The sequence below is a fragment of the Phocoena sinus genome, chromosome 1 (assembly GCF_008692025.1).
Source record: "Phocoena sinus isolate mPhoSin1 chromosome 1, mPhoSin1.pri, whole genome shotgun sequence".
Lineage (NCBI taxonomy): Eukaryota > Metazoa > Chordata > Mammalia > Artiodactyla > Phocoenidae > Phocoena > Phocoena sinus.
Genome location: NC_045763.1, coordinates 38,177,610 through 38,199,082, shown reverse-complemented (window position 1 = coordinate 38,199,082; position 21,473 = coordinate 38,177,610). Strand labels below are relative to the sequence as shown.

General features: G+C 39.1%; 1 protein-coding gene across 6 annotated transcripts in view; it reads right to left on the bottom strand.

Annotated features, from left to right (window-relative positions):
- MAST2 (microtubule associated serine/threonine kinase 2) overlaps positions 1 to 21,473 on the bottom strand; it is a 204,045-nt gene that overhangs the window by 47,287 nt on the left and 135,285 nt on the right. For all 6 annotated transcript variants that reach the window (XM_032638020.1, XM_032638011.1, XM_032637973.1 and 3 more), the window contains exon 5: positions 15,932 to 16,023. In XM_032638020.1, the coding sequence (XP_032493911.1) occupies positions 15,932 to 16,023 (92 nt within the window). The remainder of the gene's footprint in view (positions 1 to 15,931; positions 16,024 to 21,473) is intronic.

The window sequence follows — 21,473 nt, the reverse complement described above, 5'->3', positions numbered from 1 at the left end:
TATTGCTATAAACTTCCCCCTTAGAACTGCTTTTGCTGCATCCCATAGGTTTTGGGTCGTTGTGTCTCCATTGTCATTTGTTTCTAGGTATTTTTTTATTTCCTCTTTGATTTCTTCAGTGATCACTTCATTATTAAGTAGTGTATTGTTTAGCCTCCATGTGTTTGTATTTTTTACAGGTCTTTTCCTGTTATTGATATCTAGTCTCATGGCGTTGTGGTCAGAAAAGATACTTGATACAATTTCAGTTTTCTTAAATTTACCAAGGCTTGATTTGTGACCCAAGATATGATCTATCCTGGAGAATGTTCCATGAGCACTTGAGAAAAATGTGTATTCTGTTGTTTTTGGATGGAGTGTCCTATAAATATCAATTAAGTCCATCTTGTTTAATGTATCCTTTAAAGCTTGTGTTTCCTTATTTATTTTCATTTTGGATGATCTGTCCATGGGTGAAAGTGGGGTGTTAAAGTCCCCTACTATGAATGTGTTACTGTCAATCTCCCCTTTTATGGCTGTTAGTATTTGCCTTATGTATTGAGGTGCTCCTATGTTGGGTGCATAAATATTTACAATTGTTATATCTTCTTCTTGGATCGATCCCTTGATCATTATGTAGTGTCCTTCTTTGTCCCTTTTAATATTCCTTATTTTAAAGTCTATTTTGTCTGATATGAGAATTGCTACTCCAGCTTTCTTTTGGTTTCCATTTGCATGGAATATCTTTTTCCATCCCCTTACTTTCAGTCTGTATGTGTCTCTAGGTCTGAAGTGGGTCTCTTGTAGACAGCATATATAAGGCTCTTGTTTTTGTATCCATTCAGCTAATCTGTGTCTTTTGGTGGGAGCATTTAGTCCATTTACATTTAAGGTAATTATCGATATGTATGTTCCTATTCCCATTTTCTATATTGTTTTGGGTTCGTTACTATAGGTCGTTTCCTTCTCTTGTGTTTCTTGTCTAGAGAAGTTCCTTTAGCATTTGTTGTAAAGCTGGTTTGGTGGTGCTGAACTCTCTCAGCTTTTGCTTGTCTGTAAAGGTTTTAATTTCTCCATCAAATCTGAATGAGATCCTTGCTGGGTAGAGTAGTCTTGGTTGCAGGTTTTTCTCCTTCATCACTTTCAGTATGTCCTGCCACTCCCTTCTGGCTTGTAGGGTTTCTGCTGAGAGATCAGCTGTTAACCTTATGGGGATTCCCTTTTGCGTTATTTGTTGTTTTTCCCTTGCTGCTTTTAATATGCTTTCTTTTATTTAATTTTTGACAGTTTGATTAATATGTGTCTTGGCGTATTTCTCCTTGTATTTATCCTGTATGGGACTCTCTGTGCTTCCTGGACTTGATTAACTATTTCCTTTCCCATATTAGGGAAGTTTTCAACTATAATCTCTTCAAATATTTTCTCAGTCCCTTTCTTTCTTCTTCTTCTGGAACCCCTATAATTCGAATGTTGGTGCGTTTAATGTTGTCCCAGAGGTCTCTGAGACTGTCCTCAGTTCTTTTCATTCTTTTTTCTTTATTCTGCTCTGCAGTAGTTATTTCCACTACTTTATCTTCCAGGTCACTTATCCGTTCTTCTGCCTCAGTTATTCTGCTATTGATCCTATCTAGAGTACTTTTAATTTCATTTATTGCGTTGTTCATCGTTGCTTGTTTCATCTTTAGTTCTTGTAGGTCCTTGTTAACTGTTTCTTGCATTTTGTCCATTCTACTTCCAAGATTTCGGATCATCCTTACTATCATTATTCTGAATTCTTTTCCAGGTAGATTGCCTATTTCCTCTTCATTTGTTAGGTCTGGTGGGTTTTTATCTTGCTCCTTCATCTGCTGTGTGTTTTTCTGTCTTCTCATTTTGCTTATCTTACTGTGTTTGGGGTCTCCTTTTTGCAGGCTGCACGTTCGTAGTTCCCGTTGTTTTTGATGTCTGTCTCCAGTGGCTAAGGTTGTTTCAGTGGGTTGTGTAGGCTTCCTGGTGGAGGGGACTAGTGCCTGTGTTGTGCTGGATGAGGCTGGATCTTGTCTCTCTAGTGGGCAGGTTCACGTCTGGTGGTGTGTTTTGGGGTGTCTGTGGCCTTATTATGATTTTAGGCAGCCTCTCTGCTAATGGGTGGGGTTGTGTTCCTGTTTTGCTAGTTGTTTGGCATAGGTTGTCCAGCACTGTGGCTTGCTGGTCGTTGAGTGAAGCTGGGTGCTGGTGTTAAGATGGAGGTCTCTGGGAGATTTCCACCGTTTAATATTATGTGGAGCTGGGAGGTCTCTTGTTGACCAGTGTCCTGAAGTTGGCTCTCCTACCTCAGAGGCAGAGCCCTGCCTCCTGGGCTGGAGCACCAAGAGCCTTTCATCCACACGGCTCAGAATAAAAGGGAGAAAAAGTAGAGAGAATTATTAGAAGTATGAGGAAAGAAAGAAGGAAAGGAGGAAAGGAAGGAAGGAAGAAAGAAGGAAAGAAAGGAGGGAGGGAGGGAGGGAGGAAGGAAGGAAGGAAGGAGGGAAAGAAGGAGAAAATGTAGAGAGAATTAGTAGAAGTATGAGGAAAGAAAGAGGGAAAGGAGGAAAGGAAGGAAGGAAGAAAGAAGCAAAGAAGGAAAGAAAGGAGGGAGGGAGGGAGGGAGGGAGGAAGGAAGGAAGGAAGGAGGGATAGAAGGAGAAAATGTAGAGAGAATTAGTAGAAGTATGGGGAAAGAAAGAGGGAAAGGAGGAAAGGAAGGAAGAAAGAAGCAAAGAAGGAAAGAAAGGAGGGAGGGAGGGAGGAAGGAAGGAAGGAAGGAGGGAAAGAAGGAGAAAATGTAGAGAGAATTAGTAGAAGTATGAGGAAAGAAAGAAGGAAAGGAGGAAAGGAAGGAAGGAAGAAAGAAGCAAAGAAGGAAAGAAAGGAGGGAGGGAGGGAGGGAGGAAGGAAGGAAGGAAGGAGGGAAAGAAGGAGAAAATGTAGAGAGAATTAGAAGTATGAGGAAAGAAAGAAGGAAAGGAGGAAAGGAAGGAAGGAAGAAAGAAGCAAAGAAGGAAAGAAAGGAGGGAGGGAGGGAGGGAGGAAGGAAGGAAGGAAGGAGGGAAAGAAGGAAAAAAGACAGAAAGAAGATACAGTAAAAATAAAATAAAGTATAATATAGTTATTGTACTAAAAAATATTTAGAAAAAAGAAAAAAAAAAAAGGGGGACGGATAGAACCCTAGGACAAATGTTGGAAGCAAAGCTATACAGAGAAAATCTTACACAGAAGCATACACATACACGTTCACAAAGAGAGGCAAAGGGGGAAAAAATCATAAATCCTGCTCCCAGAGACCACCTCCTCAACCTGGGGTGATTCGCTGTCTAAAGGAGGGAAGGAAGGAAGGAAAGAAAGAAAGAAAGAACGAAGGTAAAGTACAATAAAGTTATTACAATTAAAATTAATTATTAAGAGAAAAAATTTTTTTTAAAAAAAAACCATGGACGGATAGAGCCCTAGGACAAATGGTGAAGCAAGAGTATACAGACAAGATCTCACACAGAAGCATACACGCACACATTCACAAAAAGAGGAAAAGGGAAAAAAATCACAGATCTCGCTCCTAAATTCCACCTCTTCAATTTGGGATCACTCCCTGTCTATTCAGGTATTCCACAATGCAGGGCTCATCAAGTTGATTGTGGAGCTTCAATCCGCCGCCTCCGCGGCTGCCGGGAGAGACCTCCCCCTCTCCTCCCTGCTCTCACAGCTCACAGGAGCTCAGCTTTGTACCCGGCCCCGCCCCTGCGCGCAGGTCGCTGGAGGGCGTCTGTTTTTTGCTCAGACAGGCCGGGGTTAAAGGAGCCGCTGATTCGGGAGCTCCGGCTCACTCAGGCCGGGGGTTGGGGGATGGGGGAAGGAGGGGCACTGCGTGCGGGGCGGGCCTGCGGCTAGTCTGTCTATTTTTAAACTTTACTTAAGAAAATGCCAAACTGTTTTTGCAAAATGTATGTACCAATTTATAGTTCCACCAGTGATGCTTAAGAGTTCCCACTGTTTCATATACTTATCTATACTTTGTTCTGTCATTTTAATTTAAGCCATGTTTGACAGTAATATAATGGCATTTCATTGTGATTTTATTTTGCATTTACATAATTACTAATGAGATTAAAGTATCTTTTCACATACTTATTGGCCATTTGGATTGCTTCTGTGAACTGCCTGTTCAAGTCCCTTGGCCATTTTTCAATCATACTATCTTTTTATTTTATTGATTTGCTAGAGTCCTTTAAATGTTCTGAATCCAAGCCCTTTGTCAATTTTAAGCGTCATAATTATCTTCTCTCAGTTTGTGGCTTGCCTTTTCATGGTACCTTTTGGTGACTAAAAATTCTAAAGTATTCAAATGTATTACCTTTTTCCTTTATGTCCTTTACAAAAAATTCCCTTTACGTATTTCCAATTCCCTTTATGTCCTTTTAAAAAAATGAAGATGTTCTACTGCATACCTTCTAAAAGTTTAGTGTTTTGGCCTTCACATTTAAATCTACAATTCACGTATATGAAATCGTCATGTGTATACTTTAAATATCTTACCATTTTATTTATCAATTATAGCTTACTGAAGTTGAAAAAAAAAACTACAGTTCACCTAGAACTGATTTTTGTGAAGTAAGAGCTAATTCTTTCAATTTCTCCATATGAACATCCAACTGTCCCAGTGTCACCTCTGTCATAAATCAAGTGTCCATATATGTATGGATTTGTTTCTGGGATCTTCTTTCTCCATTCCCTAAATATATTCTTCTCTTCAATACTGCTTATTTAAGTTAAGGGTATCATCACTCATTAATCACCCAAACAGGAAATCTGGAGACAATCAGTTCTAATCCTTGCTGATTTGATCTCATAAATTTTCCCATATTCATATATTTTCTCCATTTCTAAGACTTCCTTACATCTTGACAATGGCCAGGGCCTCTTAACTGGTCTTCTAAATGCCAGCATATCTTTACTTTTGTACTCCCAAGCACCCTGGACATACATTTAGTATAGCCTTTAACAAATTAGGTGAAACTTGACTGTCCCCTGTGGACACAGCTCTCCTTGCAGCTCTCTCAAGTAATGACTGTTTGCTTTCACACACCCCTTTGTATACCACTGGGCTGAAATATGGAGTAGGTATCCTGCTAGCTCCTCATGTTTTCTTCCAGGCACTCTCCAGCTCTACTTCTCTCTCCTGAAATCAAGACTAACATATTGATTGGCCCATACCAGTGTCTAAAAGGCAGTTCAAACTTAATATATTTAAGGGTTCCAAGGATCAGAGGTCCTGGAATCAAATGATTGGTTTTCGGGGGATGAGGTTTCTAGATGGCACAAGGTAGAAAGACTGGGTTAGTGCTTGGAGAGCAGGAAGAATGAAACTAAAGTTATAGAGACAGGGTCTAAAGTATAGGTATTGGGCATATGTGACCAAGGAAGTACGGAGGAGAAGCTCACTGGAAGACAGGAGCTCAAAGTACTGAAAGTCCTAAGAACTGAAAAGATCCTCAACATAAGTATACTGAAACTATCAAGAATAACAGAGGAGTTAGAACTGAAGAGTAATAGTGAGTCAAGAACTAAGATATTTACAGCTGCAATGATGGGTAGTGAGTGATATAATTTAATGGCATAAGATTCAAAGTATTAGGGCATTAGGAAGAAGAGACGGAGAATAATGAAAAGACAAGGCCCAATGGTAGGAGGTCATGGGAGCAGTAAGAGCTAACACTTCAGAGGGCTGCAGACAGTGTTCTAACCCTTCCCTTTTCCCCAGGATTTCATTAGAACAAGATTGATGGACTATGAATTCCAGAAGGTACATTGGAAGAGTTTCAAGAGTCAGAGAGGGATGAGAAAAAGGGTCAGGGCAGGGAATGTTCAGAGATTTATAGCAGCTAGGAGTATAGGAGACAGAAGGGGCAAATACCTGGGGGTTCCTGTGGTAACTGACAGGGATAAGGGATAATGAAATTAGCCCTAGTGGATTCAAGACTGATAAGAGGTGAGGAGGCTGCAAGTGTTAGGGAGTAAAGAGGAGTGGATTATTGGGGACTGCTCTCGACCCTGGATGATAGGGGCTGAAGGCTTAAGAAAGACACACTTTTAGTCCCATTACACTAGTTTAAAATCAGATGATATGTAACAAACATCATATAAACATGCATGCCCACTGACCTGTTAATCTTATTCTGAAAATATGACTCAGCAAGTTCACGCCTACATATAATTTTTAGACAGTCTTTATACATATATACAAAAAGAACATAAGGAAGGATGTTTGTTGCAACATTGACCATAACAGTGAAAAATTGAAAACAATCTAAATGTCTGTGCTAGTTACCAATTTAATACCTCTCAACTCCAAATTCATCCTTTAATACCTGCTCTGCCACAGAGGAGAGAATTCCTTTAGGTACTTCCTTTATAGTGAACATAATATTAAACTTTCCCAGTAGAGGGTGCTGGAGGGACACTGTAGAAGGAAGAGGCTCTGGGTGCAGTCCCAGCAACTGCGCCTTCAGTCAGTAGTGTGGCTCAGTAGTGTGGCAGTCAGGACAGGCAGGGGTGCTCTGACCTAGTCACATGCTCGCAACCTGGCATCGCTGACCTGACCTGGCAATCACCTTTCCACAGCCCTCCCTGCAAGGACACTGTATGCCCCAGGCATGCCCACACTAGTGCCCTGACTCCCTCTGTTTGCCTGGTCCACTCCCTGCACCCCAGGGTTTGTCTTCAATGTTGTTCCTGAGGGATATAATATGCACTATGCCTCCCACTCTCTGTGCAGGCCTGGATACTGGTTGCCATGCTAGTGCTCCGGAGGGCTGCTTTGCTGATTGCTCAGCGGCTATGGACCAGCTCTGGCCTTTTATTGTCATAGTTTATAATTCTATTCAACTTCACCTGTTTAAATCATTGTGTGGTTTCTGTCTCCTGATTAGGCCCAGACTAATATAATGTCCATCAATAAAAAAATTAATATGTAATTTTTGTATGGTTATATAATGGAATACTCTATAGGCAATAAAAATAAATGAACTAACTTTCCACGTATGGTCTGGCACGTTAGGGGTTTAGAGGTTGCTGCTTCATCCTAACAAGTAAAAAGCTGAACAAATCAAACAAACAACTCTTCTCTTCTGTCAGAGAAGTGAAGTCCCAGGGCAAACCACTGCCCCTAAAATGAGAGAGAGACAGGCAGATACAGAGTATCACAACTTAACACTGGTTCCTCCCCGGGAACCAGTGCCAAGGTAGGAAAACCTGAACTGTAATTGATGAACTGCTAGAGGCTCAGCGTGCATAACTTTGAGAGTTAAAAACTCCCAGGGGATGCAGTCACAGAGGGGTCCCCACACTATTTTGAGTTTTACCTACAAGAGTCCTACCAGGTTCTCACAGTGAAGATCTGAGAAAAATCCCCTCGAGCTTCCAGCAGGGGAAGGGGTAAAGGAACCATTTCAAAATAGGCCAGAGCATTCTGTTCTTCTTACCAAGATTTGTTCACAGGAGAAACTATTTTTACCAGAGCTTAGCCTTCTGAGGTTTGATCAGAGCCTAACCTACCTGGTAGAGGGGAAATATCTAACTCCAGCACCCTCCAGCCATATCCTATCTAAGGTTGGGAGAGAACTAAGAAGCACTGGTGAAGTTCACAGTTTAAGGGCACAGGCTCACCAAAAGACTGAGGACTACAGAACACTTCCCCTCTCCCGACACCTTACTATTACATTACTAAAGGCCTATTTATAGTGATTCCTTTTATTCCTTTTACATCAGGTTTGCTTTTCAACCAAAAATTACAAGGCACTCTAAAAGGCAAAAAACACAGTCTGAAGAGACTGAACAAGCATCAGAACCAGAGTCAGATATGATAGGAATGTGGGAATTATCAGAACGAGAATTTTTTTAAAACTATGATTAATATGCTAAGGGCTTTAAAAATAAATAAATAAATAAACAAGTTTATTTGTTTTTGGCTGCGTTGGGTCTTCATTGCTACATGCAGGCCTTCTCTAGTTGTGGCGAGCGCGGGCTGCTCTTCGTTGCAGTGAGTGGGGGCTACTCTTTGTTGCGGTGCATGTGCTGCTTCTCATTGCGGTGGCTTCTCTTGTTGCAAAGCACGGGCTCTAGGTGTGCGGGCTTCAGTAGCTGTGGCACGCGGGCTCAGCAGTTGTGGCTCGTGGGCTCTAGAGCTCAAGCTCAGTAGTTGTGGCGCATGGGCTTAGTTGCTCCACGGTATGTGGGATCTTTCCAGACAAGGGATCAAACTCATGTTCCCTACATTGGCAGGCAGATTCTTAACCACTGCACCATCAGGGAAGTCCTTATGCTAAAGGCTTTAATGGAAAAAGTAAACAACAAGAAGGACACATGTATAATATAATCAGAGAGATGGAAATTCTAAGATAGAATCAGAAATGCTAGATGTCAAAAACACTGTAACAGAATTAAGAATGCCTTTGAAAGGCTCATTAGTGGAACTGACACAGTTGAGAAAAGAATCTCTGACCCTGAGGATATGATACTAGAAACTTCCAATACTAAAAAGCAAAGAGAAAAAAAAAAGACTGAAATTAATAGAAAAGAATATCCAAGAACTGTGGGACAACTACAAAAGGTGTAAGACTTGTGTAATGGAAATACCAGAGAGGAAACAGAAGAAATATTTGAAACAATAATGACTGAGAATTTCCCCAGATTAATGTCAGACACCAAACCACAGATCCAGGAAACTCAGAGAACACAAAGCAGGATTAAATGCCAAAAAAAACTATACCTAGGCACATCATATTCAAACTTCGGAAAAATCAAAGATAATGAAAAAATCTTGAAAGAAACCAGAGGGTAAAAACATCTTACCTATAGAGGAGCAAAAGATTAGAATTATATCCTTCTTCTCAGACATCATGCAAACAAGAGAGTTGATAGGAAAAAAAACTCTACCAACCTAAAATTCTGTGCCCTGCAGTACTATCCTTCAAAAGTGAAGGAGAAACTAAGACTTTTTCAGACAATCAAAAATTGAGGGAATTTGTTGCCAGTAGACCTGCCTTACAAGGAATGTTGAAAGTTCTAAGGGAATTCCCTGAGGGTCCAGTGGTTAGGACTTGGCACTTTCACTGCCGAGGCCTGGGTTCAATCCCTGGTCAGGGAACTAAGATCCTGAAAGCTGCAGGGCATAGCCAAAAAAAAGTTCTAAGAGAAGTAAAATGATATAGGTCAGAAACTTGGATCTATATAAAGGAATAGCATTAGAGAAGGAGTAAGTGAAGGTAAAATTTAAAATTTGATCTTTTATATTCTTCATTGATTTAACAGTTTGTTCAAAATAATAATAGCAAAAATGTATTCAATTATGTATTCTTATGTATTTATATGCTTATGGATAAGTGAAAAGAATGCCTTCAGTGATACAAAGGATTGGGGGGAGGAATTAGGATTATTTTGTTATTATAAGGAATTTACACCACCTGTGAAGCAGTATAATGTTTTTTAAAGTGCATTTGGATCAGTTGTAAATGTATATTGCAAACTCTAAAACAAACACACAAAGGTAAGGAAAATACAGCTGATATGCTAACAAGGAGAGAGTATGGAATCATCTAAAATGCTCCATTAAGACCACAAAAGAGTAGAAGACAAAAATAGGAACAATAGGAACAAAGACCACAGGCAACCAATGGAAAACAGTAGCAAATATGGTACATACTAATCTAACTATATCAATAATCACCTTAAATATCTATGGTCTAAATTAAAAGATAGAGATTGTCACATAGATTTAAAACAAAAGCAAAAACAAGACCCAACTAAGTGTAGTTTACAAGGAAGTCATTTAAAATATAAAGACACATGTAAATTAAAAGCACATGGATAGAAAAAGAGATATCATCCTAATACTAATCAAAAGAATGTGGAAGTAGGTACATTAATTTCAGACAGCAGACTTCAGAGGAATAAAAGTTACTGAGATAAAGAGGGGCATCATATAATGACAGAGGGGTCAGTATTCCAAGACATCATAATAATCCTTAATATGTATGCGCCTAACAACAGAGCTTCAAAATACATTAGGCAAAAAACTGTTAGAGCTGCAAGGAGAAATAGATGAACCCACAACTACAGTTGGAGACTTCAACATTCCTCTATCCAAAACTGAAAAATACAGCAGGTAGAAAATCAGTAAGGAGAGAGTTGAAGTCTATGGCATCATCAATCAACTAAATATAATTGACATTTATAGACTACTTCATCCAATAACAGTGGAATACACATTCTTCTCAATCTCACATGGAACTTTCAACAATACAGACCACATTCTGGGCCATAAGACACACCTTAACAAATTTAAGAGAAAAGAATTCATACGCCTGCTTTCAGATCACAATGGAATTGAACTAGTAATCAGTAACAGAAAGACAACTGGGAAAACCGCAAAATACTCGGAGATTAAACAACACAGTTCAAAATAACATATGGGTCAAAAAAAAAAAAATAACATATGGGTCAAAGAAGAAATCTCAACAGAAATTTTAAAATATTTTTAACTAAATGAAAATGCAACTTATCAAAATTTGTGGAATGGGCAATATAGGGGTGGGGAGTGGGAGAGGGAGATACAAACTATTGGGTGTAAGACATGCTACAAGGGGGACTTCCTTGGCAGTGCAGTGGTTAAGACTCTGTGCTTCCGCTGCAGGGAGCACAGGTTCGATCCCTGGTTGGGGAACTAAGATCCTGCATAGCCAAAAAAAAAAGCTACAAGGATGTATTGTACAACATGGGAATATAGACAATATTTTATAGTAACTGTAAATGGAGTGTAACCTTTAAAAATTGAATATTAATTAATTAAGGAAGATCTAAGATTAATCATCTAAGCCTTCACCTTAAGAAACCAGAAGAAGAGCAAATTAAATCTAACATAAGCAGATGAAAAGAAATAACCAATAGTAGAGCAGAAATCAATAAAATTGAAAACAGGAAATCAATAGAGAAAATGAACAAAACCAAAAGCTGGTTCTTTGAAAAGATCAACAAAATGGACATGCCTCTAGCCAGGCTAACTAAGGGAAAAAAAAGAGAGAAGACACACGTCACTAGCATCAGAACAGATACTGTATCACTACAGCTTCCATGGGCATTAAAAGGATAATAAAGGAATATTATGAACAACTCTATGCCCACAAATTTGATACCCAGGTTAAATACATCAATTATTTTAAGACAAAATCTGCCAAATCTCACATAAGAAGAAACAGACAATCTGAATAGGCTTATATCTATTAAATAAATTTAATCAATAATGAATAATCTTCCAAAACAGAAAGCACCAGGCCCAGATAGGTTCTCTTGTGAATTCTACCAAACATTCAAAAAGAAATTATACCAACTATCCAGAATCTCTTCCAGAAGACAGAAGTGGAGAGAACACTTCCTAACTTATTCTATGAGGCCATTATCCTAACACCAAAACCAGGCAAAGACATTATAAGAAAAGAAAACTACAGACCAGTATCTCTCATGAACATGGATACAAAATCCTTAACAAAATATTAGCAAATCCAGTCCAACAATGCATGAAAGGAATTATACACCATAACTAAGTAGGATTTAATCCCAGGTATGCAAGGCTGGTTCAACATTTGAAAATCAATTAATGTAATTTATCATATCAACAGCTAAAGAAGCAAAATCAAATGATCATATCAACAGATGCAGAAAAAGCATTTGACAAAATCCAAAACACATTAAAGAAAAAAAAACTTTCAATAAATTAGGAACAGAAGGGAAGTTCCTCAATTTGATAAAGAACATCTACAAAAAAACTACAGCTAATATCATATTTAATGGTGAGAAACTTTAAGCTTTCCTGCCAAAATCAGGAAAATGGAATGTTTTCCATTACCATTGTTTTCCAACATCATACTGGAAGTTCCAGCTAATGCAACAAGATAAGAGAAGAAATTAAAAGGTATACAGATTGGGAAGGAAGGAGGTATAAACTGTCTTTGTTTGCAGATGACATGATGGCCTACGTAGAAAATCTGAAAAAAAAAAAAATCAACGAAAATCCTCTGAAACTCTTAAGTGATTATATCAAAGTTGTAGGATTCAAGGTTAATGTACAGAAGTCAACACTTTATACCATCAATGAACAAGTGGAATTTGAAATTAAAAACATTACCAATCACATTAGCATCCCCAAAATGAAATACTTAGGTATAAATCTAACAAATCATATATGTACAAGATCTACATGAGGAAAACTTCAAAACTCTGATGAAAGATATCACAGAAGAACTACATAAATGGAGAGAGATTCCACGTTCATGGATAGGAAGACTCAATACTGTCAAGATATCAGTTCTTCTCACTCGATCTATAGATTCGATGCAATCCCAAACCAAAATCTCAACAAATTATTCTGTGGATGGACAAACTGATTCTAAAGTTCATATGCAGAGGCAAAAGATCCAGAATAGCCAACTCAATACTGAAGAAGAAAACAGAGTTGTAAGACTGTTATTACCCAACTCAAGACTTACTATAAAGCTACAGTAATCAAAACTGTGTGGTATTAGAGAAAGAACAAATAGATTAATGGAACAGAACAGAAACAGAATAGAGAGCCAGAAACAGACCCACATCAGTTAAATATACTTAACTGATGTTTGACAAAGAAGCAAAAGTAATACAATAGAAAAAAGACAATCCTTCCAATAGTGCTACAACGACTGTATAGCCACATGAAAAAAAAGAATAGACACAGACCTTCATAAAAATTATCTCAAAATGGACCACAGACCTAATCATGAAACACAAAACTATAAAACTCCTAGAATATAACATAGGACTAAGCCTTGATGACCTTCGGCAGGACAATGACATTTCAGATGCAATACCAGATGCACAATCCATGAAAGAAATAATTGATAAGTTGGTCTACATTAAAATGAAAAACTTCTGCTCTGCAAAAGAGAATGAGAAAACAAGCCACAGGCTAGGGGAAATACTTGCAAGAGACATCTGATAAAGGACTGTTATCCAAAAATACACAAAAAACCACTTAAAACTCAACAATAAGAAAACAAACAACCTGATTAAAAAACAAGCAAAAGATCTGGACACTTCATCAACGAAGATATACAGATGGGAAGTAAGCATATAGAAAGATGTTCAATACCGTATGTCACTAGGGATATGCAAGTGGAAACAATAAGATACCACTGCAAAAACTGTTAGAATGGCCAAATTATAAAACACTGACAACACCAAAAGTTGGAAAGTATGTGGAGCAAGAGAAACTCTCATTTGTTGCTGGTGGGAATGCCAAAATAGTTCAGCCGTTTAGGAAGACAATTTGGCAGTTTCTTATAAAACTACCCTTAACCATACAATCCAGTAATCACCCTCCTTGGTATTTAATCAAATGAATTGAAAATTTATGTCCACATAAAAACTTGCACACAGATGTTTATAGTAGCTTTATTCATAACTGCCAAAACTTGGAAGTCACCAAGATGTGCTTCAGTAGGTCAGTGAGTAAGTAAACTGGTATATCCAGACAATGGAATATTACTCAGCACTAAAAAGAAATGAACTATCAAGCCATGATAAGACATGAAGGAAAGTTATATATATATTATTAAGTGAAAGAAGCCAATCTGAAAAGGCTACATACTGTATGATTCTAACTATATGACATTTTGGAAAAGGCAAAACTACGGAGACAGTGAAAAGACTAGTGGATGTCAGGTGTTGGGGGAGGGACTGATGAACAGACAGGACATGGGGATTTTTAGGGCAGTAAAACTACTCTGTATGATACTACAATGATACATACATGTCATAATACATTTGTCAAAACCCATATAATGTACACCAAGAGTGAATCCTAATGTAAACTACGGGTTCTGGGTAATAATGATGTGTCAATGTAGGTTCATCAGTTGTAACAAATGTGCCACTCTGGTGCTGGATACTGATAGTGGGGAGGTTGTACATGTGTGGGGACAGGTATATGGGAACTCTGTACTCTCTTCTCAATTTTGCCGTGAATCTAAAACTGCTCTAAAAAACAGTTTATTAATTAAAAGAAAAAACAATAAACTAGGAAGGTTCCATTTCCAGAATGGCTAAGTAAGTGCCTACTGAATTGACCTTACTGTAGTTATCTAATTATATATAGTAAACATTTAATATTGAACTGAACTGTATGGAATAAATGAACCTACTTTCAAATCAACAGGCCCCATATTATTCAACATATTCCAGACTTTAAAGTGAAAATAGAGAGTCTTAGAATACCCTGTGCCCCCAAATATGAGGATGTATAAGATTTTTTAGAATAATCTGATATGAAGTTTGATCTGTATGGAACAATTAACGCTGCCTTTCTCAACATCTGGTTAAGTAGAGAGTCTACAGCCATGAATTGGGCTTTTAAATCAATTCTTCCTCCCTGTATCTGAGGACTGACTAGATTTTCTGCATTAATTTAAGGAGAGATGATGATGATGATGATAGCTAACATTTATGGAGTACTAAGCATGTTATACGTATTAACACAAGGCTAGAGTCCACAGACCCAGGCAGGCTGAAAAAGCCAGATGATTTTCTCAATCAAAGCCCCTTGAGTAGGGAAGCTTTAGTCCTAAACTCTGTCAGGAATCTAAATAGCATCTCAGAGAGAAGCTGCAAGTAGTAATTACTACCTAGCACTCACATTACAGTTGAGAAACTATGTTCAAGGTCTAGACATGCTAAATTAATTTCTATATGATAAAAAGGCCAAGTCAGATATATGCTGAGTTTTTACAAAATTCATGACTAGAATTCATTTGTATCTGACCTAACACCTAACCCAGTCAATTCTGAGGGAAAGCACCTAAGCACAACGAGAGTTTTGCTTTAAAAGCCAAGGGCAGGGCTTCCCTGGTGGCGCAGTGGTTCAGAGTCCGCCTGCCGATGCAGGGGACGCGGGTTCGTGCCCCGGTCCGGGAAGATCCCACATGCCGCAGAGCAGCTGGGCCCGTGAGCCATGGCCGCTGAGCCTGCGCATCCGGAGCCTGTGCTCCGCAACGGGAGAGGCCACAACAGTGAGAGGCCCCCGTACCGCAAAAAAAAAAAAAAAAAAAAAAAAAAGCCAAGGGCAGCAATGGCTTCCTATGGGTCCAAGCCTGCTCTATTTCCATTACCTCCAGGTTTGGAACTTCCACTGTAAACAGAATAGCAGTGAACAGTGTTGCAGAGCAACAACTCCTTCAACAAAGCTGAGTTCCCTGGTCTGGCTCCCCTGGGATTTAAGAATACATGTCTAGACCAAAATACATGACTAACCCAAATGAGATCTTCTGCCTCATAATTTTTATATATTCCTTAGTCAGAGGCAAGTAAATCAGTCCTTACACTGCCTGGAAGAGCCCATAATTCAGATGGAGCAAAGTCTGAATGCATGAGATCACTGATTTCACATATTGGAATTGAAGCAAATGTCAACATGAAACCAACAGTCCTCTCACTTTTGCTGACGCCTGTTGTAACAGAGGGAAAGTTGTTAGGAGTCCCATAAGGCAGAAAACTGTCTCTGTGAGCCCTAATTCTTGGGCATGATAGGACAAAATGTTAATGGAGCCCTCATCACATGGCCCCAGATGACTGGAGCCATAAAACACTCTCAACACACCAGAACAGAGGTGGTAGACCCAGGATATGTACAAGACCAAAAGGACAGTTGACAGGTCAAGGCAAGAAATAACTAAGAGTCAAAAACAGACTGAACACATTCTCCCATGGAAAGCATGCCCATAAGCTCTGTATGCTTCAGTCAGCCACATGAAGTGACAACGTAGTACGTTGAACCTCACAAAGTGAGAAGTAGGAAAGAAATTGGGCATCTGTGACCACTCTTTTATTCCACCTTTCTTAATCTTCAAGCACTCACCTGTGTGGCCATGGAGTGGTGAGTGTGGCCGTGGTAGTGTAGGTGATGTGCTAGAGGTCACAATCAAACTCTTGCGGTTGCTTGTCCGACAACTGCAATGAAAACACAAATGTCAGTTATAACAGGGTTGCATCATGGGCCCAGAGAACTTGAATGGCTTTCGAGGAAAAAAAGAGTGATATCATTCCATAAGCTGAGCAGTATAATACTTTAAACTGAACTGGCTCAGCAATTACTGTTTGCACAGTGAGATTTCATAACTCACTGTGTTCCATCTTGGAATAACTTTTGTCACTGTCTTGACTTTTATCTTGTATTGCCACTGCACTTTTCCAAAGTGTAAGTTTTGCTTCCTAAGCAAATACCCAAGGAGCTCCTTAAACGTAACAACCATGTCTTAAATGGTATCTAATGAAGAATGACCACTGCAAATTTGATTCAGAAAACAAAAAACATGAGCCATAAATATTCTCATATCTCATAAAAATTAATGTTCTTGCCATAAAAATGAAACTATTAACTTAATCTATAAAACTTATCTTTTAAAAACTGCTTAATCAATGGATTAAGTAATATTCTCATTTCACTATAAATTTCAGAACAGGCCTGTGTTCCTTCTACAAAGTTGGCTTTCCTTTACATGTTAATAGCTGAGGCTTTTTCTTGAGGCTGGAGAAAGCCAAATCATGATGAAAGGCCATTTCATGCTGTACCTGCTGTTGAAAAGTGTGTATAAATTTATTTGAAAGTCAGCCCATCTTTCTTTTTTAAAATTATTTATTTATTTATTTATTTGGCTGCATCAGGTCTTAGTTGCAGCATGCGGGATCTAGTTCCCTGACCACGGATTGAACCTGGGCCCCCTGAATTGGGAGTGCATTCTTAGCCACTGGACCAACAGGGAAGTCCCCAGCCCATCTTTTAAAGGCATTAAAGAAGCCTGTCATTTATATTCATCCAAACAAATATTTACTGAACACCTACTATGCACCAGGCACCGTTCTAGGTGTTAGGGAAGTAGTAGGGAACAAGAGGAATTATCTGTCCTCAAACTGGAGTGAAAAGTGCTATGAAGAAAGAGAGAGAGAATGTTCAAGAAATAGCAAAGAAGTCAAGTAGGTGGCAGGAAGGGAGAATGACAGGAAAAGAAGTAGGCTATAGAAACTATGGGTATAGGCCACAGCCAGACTTTGTAGGGCTGGTAGACTATTGCAAAGAACCACTGGAAATGTGATAAGGAACCGCTGGAAGGACTGTGATCAATCTCAAGAGATTATGATTAGAAATGATAAGCAACTTTCCCTAAGATACCAGGAGGACTAATCTAATCATGTCTCACACCCCTTCCTTACCCCCGTTATAATCAAATGCCCAAGACTTCCATCTCTAATTTGACACAGTCTCTACTCCTTGATCTTTAAAAAAAGCTTACCCTCTGTCTCCCTGAACTCAGTCTGTCATCAGCAAACTCTATATCCTTAACTTCTTTTCTCAACATTCAGTTTAAATTCTAGCTCTAACTGAAACTTTGCTATCCCCCAGGACACCACAGTCCTGGTGAAATCCCAATCCTTTTTTTTTTTTTTTTCTTCAGTACGCGGGCCTCTCACCGTTGTGGCTTCTCCCGCTGCGGAGCACAGGCTCCGGACGCGCAGGCCCAGCAGCCACGGCCCACGGGCCCAGCCGCTCCGCGGCACATGGGATCCTCCCGGACCAGGGCACAAACCCATGTCCCCTGCATCGGCAGGAGGACTCTCAACCACTGCGCCACCAGGGAAGCCCCTCCAATCCTTTTAAACCCAACTTTCCATCTATTTTGCAACTGTACTCAGGCAGCTAAAGGTGAATGAAGAAAAATCCAAAATCATGCTGGCTGGTGTTTCTTTATGTTTATGATGATAAATATCAAGTGGGTCCATACTACATCTACCTAGGCAATGTGCTCTCTCTCCAAGACAACTAATTCAGAAATTCTCCCCAAACCTCTAGCACTCCTTCCCCAAATCTTACCCTCATCTGCTGACTTTGCTTTTTATTCAACTAGGGGTAAAAACAATCAACACAAAAAGAAGTACTACATATTTCTGCTACAAAAATCCATTAGCCTGGGACTTCCCTGGTGGCGCAATGGTTAAGAATCTGCCTGCCAGCACAGGGGACACAGGTTTGATCCCTGGCCCAAGAAGATCCCACATGCCGTGGAGCAACTAAGCGGGTGCATCACAACTATTGAGCCTGCGCTCTAGAGCCCACGAGCCACAACTACTGAAGTTCACGTGCCTAGAGCCTGTGCTCCACAACAAGAGAAGCCACCGCAATGAGAAGCCCGCACACTGCAATGAAGAGTAGCCCCCGCTCGCTGCAACTAGAGAAAGCCTGTGCGCAGCAAAGAAGACCCAACACAGCCAAAAAATATAAAAGTAGCCATTAAAAATCTATTATCCTAAATCTTTGTCCATATACTGTACTTTCCCATCTGTAACAGCAGAAGGAAAGACCATGTTCCTACCAAAGTCAACTCCCCCAACTCCCCATTCAAGAAGTCTGTACCTGCACTGTCCTCCTATGCCATGAATTTCTACTTCCTACTGGATCACTCTCATCATCATAAAAATACGCTGTCATTTCTCATATCTCAAGAAAATAAGAAAAAAACTTTAATAGACCTCTTCCAACGTGCCTGTTTCTTTGCTCCCCTGTTTGGGAAAAATCCCACGCAGGGATTCTGTATTTGTCATCTTCATACCCTCATTTCCTATTCTCTCTTTAACCCACTCTAGACTATACAATCATCCTCATCTTTCTTGCCTGTTACCAAGGTCACCACTGACAACAGGCAATTCTCAGTCCTTGTCTTATGTAACCTCTCAACATCATTCGACAGTTGTAACTCCCTCTTCTAAAAAACAAATTGGGATATAATTTATATCGATTTTTCAATTAAGTGTTCTGTTCAATGAACCTTGAACAACTGTATACATTCATATAACACATCCAAAACAAAAGTCAGAATAATTCTATTACCCCAGAAAGTCCCCATGTGCCCCTTCCGGTCAATCCCCCAACTACTTTCTTCTATCACCATAAATTAATTTTGTTTTGCTGGATTTCCTATAAGTAGAATTACACACTATGTATTTTTTTGTGTTTGGCTGCTTTTGTTCAACCTAACATCTGTGTAACTTTTCTTGAGATACTTCTTTATTTAGCTTCTAGGACATGAGGCTTTCCTAGTCTTCCTCCTAGCTCCACTAGCTGCTCACTTTTCATTCCCCTTTGCTAGTTCCTTCTCTTCCTGACCTCTAAACCATTTAGTACTCTGGGGCTCAAATGTGGAATATCTTTTCTTCTTCCCTGCACTCACTCTCTAAATGATTTTTTCCTGTATTATAACTTTAAATCTATGATGTTGATGATACCCAGCTTTTTATTGCTAACTCTGTGCTCTTACCTCTGAGTGTGAGACTCATATCCAAATACCTACTTGACATCTTTAACTGGATGTCTAAAAGGCATCTCAAATTTAACAACAGAGTTAGTGAATGTCCCTCTAAAACCTGCTAACTCCTCCCTATCTATTTCATTACATGGCACCATCATTCATCCAGATGCTCAGGCAAGTCCTTCAGGCAGAAGGAACATGATACTAGATGGAAATCTGGATCCACATAAAGAAAAGCACCAAAAATCATACATGTGTAGGTAAATATAAATCACTTGTTTTTATTTTTAAAATCTCTTCTTGGGACTTCCCTGGTGGTCCAGTGGTTAAGACTCTGCGCTTCCACTGCAAGGGGCACGGGTTCAATTCCTGGTCAGGACACTAAGATCCTGCAAGTTGCAAGGCGCAGCCAAAAAAAAAAAACTCTTCTTGAATTTTAAAGGAAATATAATCATTTACTGTGGGGTTTACAACATACGTAGATATAAAATGTAGGTCAGCCAAGGCAGCAAGGCTGGAAAGGAAGAATGGACGTATACTATTGTGAGGCTCTTACATTAAGTATGAAGTGGTATAATACGACTTGAAGATAAACTAAAAGTTAAAATTTTATATTATAAACACTAATGCAACTACTACAAAAGAAAAACAAACAAAAAAGGGAAATAAAATGGTCTCATAAAAAATACTCAGTCTAAAAGCAGGCAGAAAAAGAAGTAAGAACAAGTACAGTTGGCCCACACAGAAAACAGATAGCAAGAGAATAGATTTTAACCCAATTACACTAATAATCACATAAAATGTAAATGTTCTAAATACATATTTAATTAAGACAAAGACTGTCAGATTGGATAAAACAGCAGGACCCAACTATATGCTGTTTATTACTTGTGACAGCCAAAAAACTAGAAATCACCTCAAATGTCTACTAATAGATGAAGGATATACAAATCACAATATATCCATACAATGGACTACTACTCATCAATAAAAAGGAATGAACTATTGATCCACACAATAAATGAATCTCAAAATAATTATGCTAAAACCAAGAAGCTAGACATAAAAGAGTAAATACTGAACAATTCCATTTATATAAAATTCAAGAAAACACTAATCTAGAATGACAGACAAAAGATTAGTGGTTCCTGACCAGAGGCTGGGGAGGTATTATAACAAGGCATAAGGAAAGTTGGGAGAGCTGTAGATATGTTTATTGTCTTGACTGTACTAATGGTTTCAGAGATGCATACATGTATCAAGACCCATCAAATTGTACATTTTAAACATGTACAGTCTATTATATTTCAATCATACTTCAATAAAGCTATAAAATTTTTTCAATATAAATAATATCAAAGTCACTCTTATGCTTAAAATTCTCCCTGTCTCACTGAGAGTAGAAGTCAATGTTCTTACAATGGCCGACAAGCTTTACGCGGTCTGGATCTCCATTACCTCTTTCCCTCCTACTCACTCTACTCTAGTCACATGGGCCTCTGCACTGTTCTTAGAATATGCCAAGTGTGCCACTGCCTCAGGGCCTTTACAAAGGAAGCTTCCTTTGCCTGTTTCCCTCATGGCTTGCTCCCTCACCTCTTTCAGGTCTTTGCTCAAGTACAATCTCCTGAATGGATTTTCCTTTGACCATTCTACTTTAAATGGTAACACCCGCCCTCTCAAATGCTCTTTTCCTCCTTTCCTGATATATTTTCCTCAATAGCACTTACTGTTATCTAACATACTATGGATTTTGCATTCATTCTGTTTGTTGTCTCTCCTCCCATTAGAATCTTAAGCTCTGTGAGATCAGGGACTTGCACAATCTTTGCTTACTGCTGTATTTCTCAGTGCCTAGAATTCAGCCTGGCACATGGCAGACTCAATAAATATTTGTTAAATGGATGAATGGATGAGTATAATTTGTTACAAGAATTATAATAAAAGAGGATACTTGCACACGTGGCACCTGTAAGGTATATCAAACCACTATGTCTAAACTCCTTTTGTATAAAAACTAAGATCTCTTAAAACGGCAGGACAGGACTTCCCTGGTGGTGCAGTGGTTAAGAATCCATCTACCAGTGCAGGGGACACGGG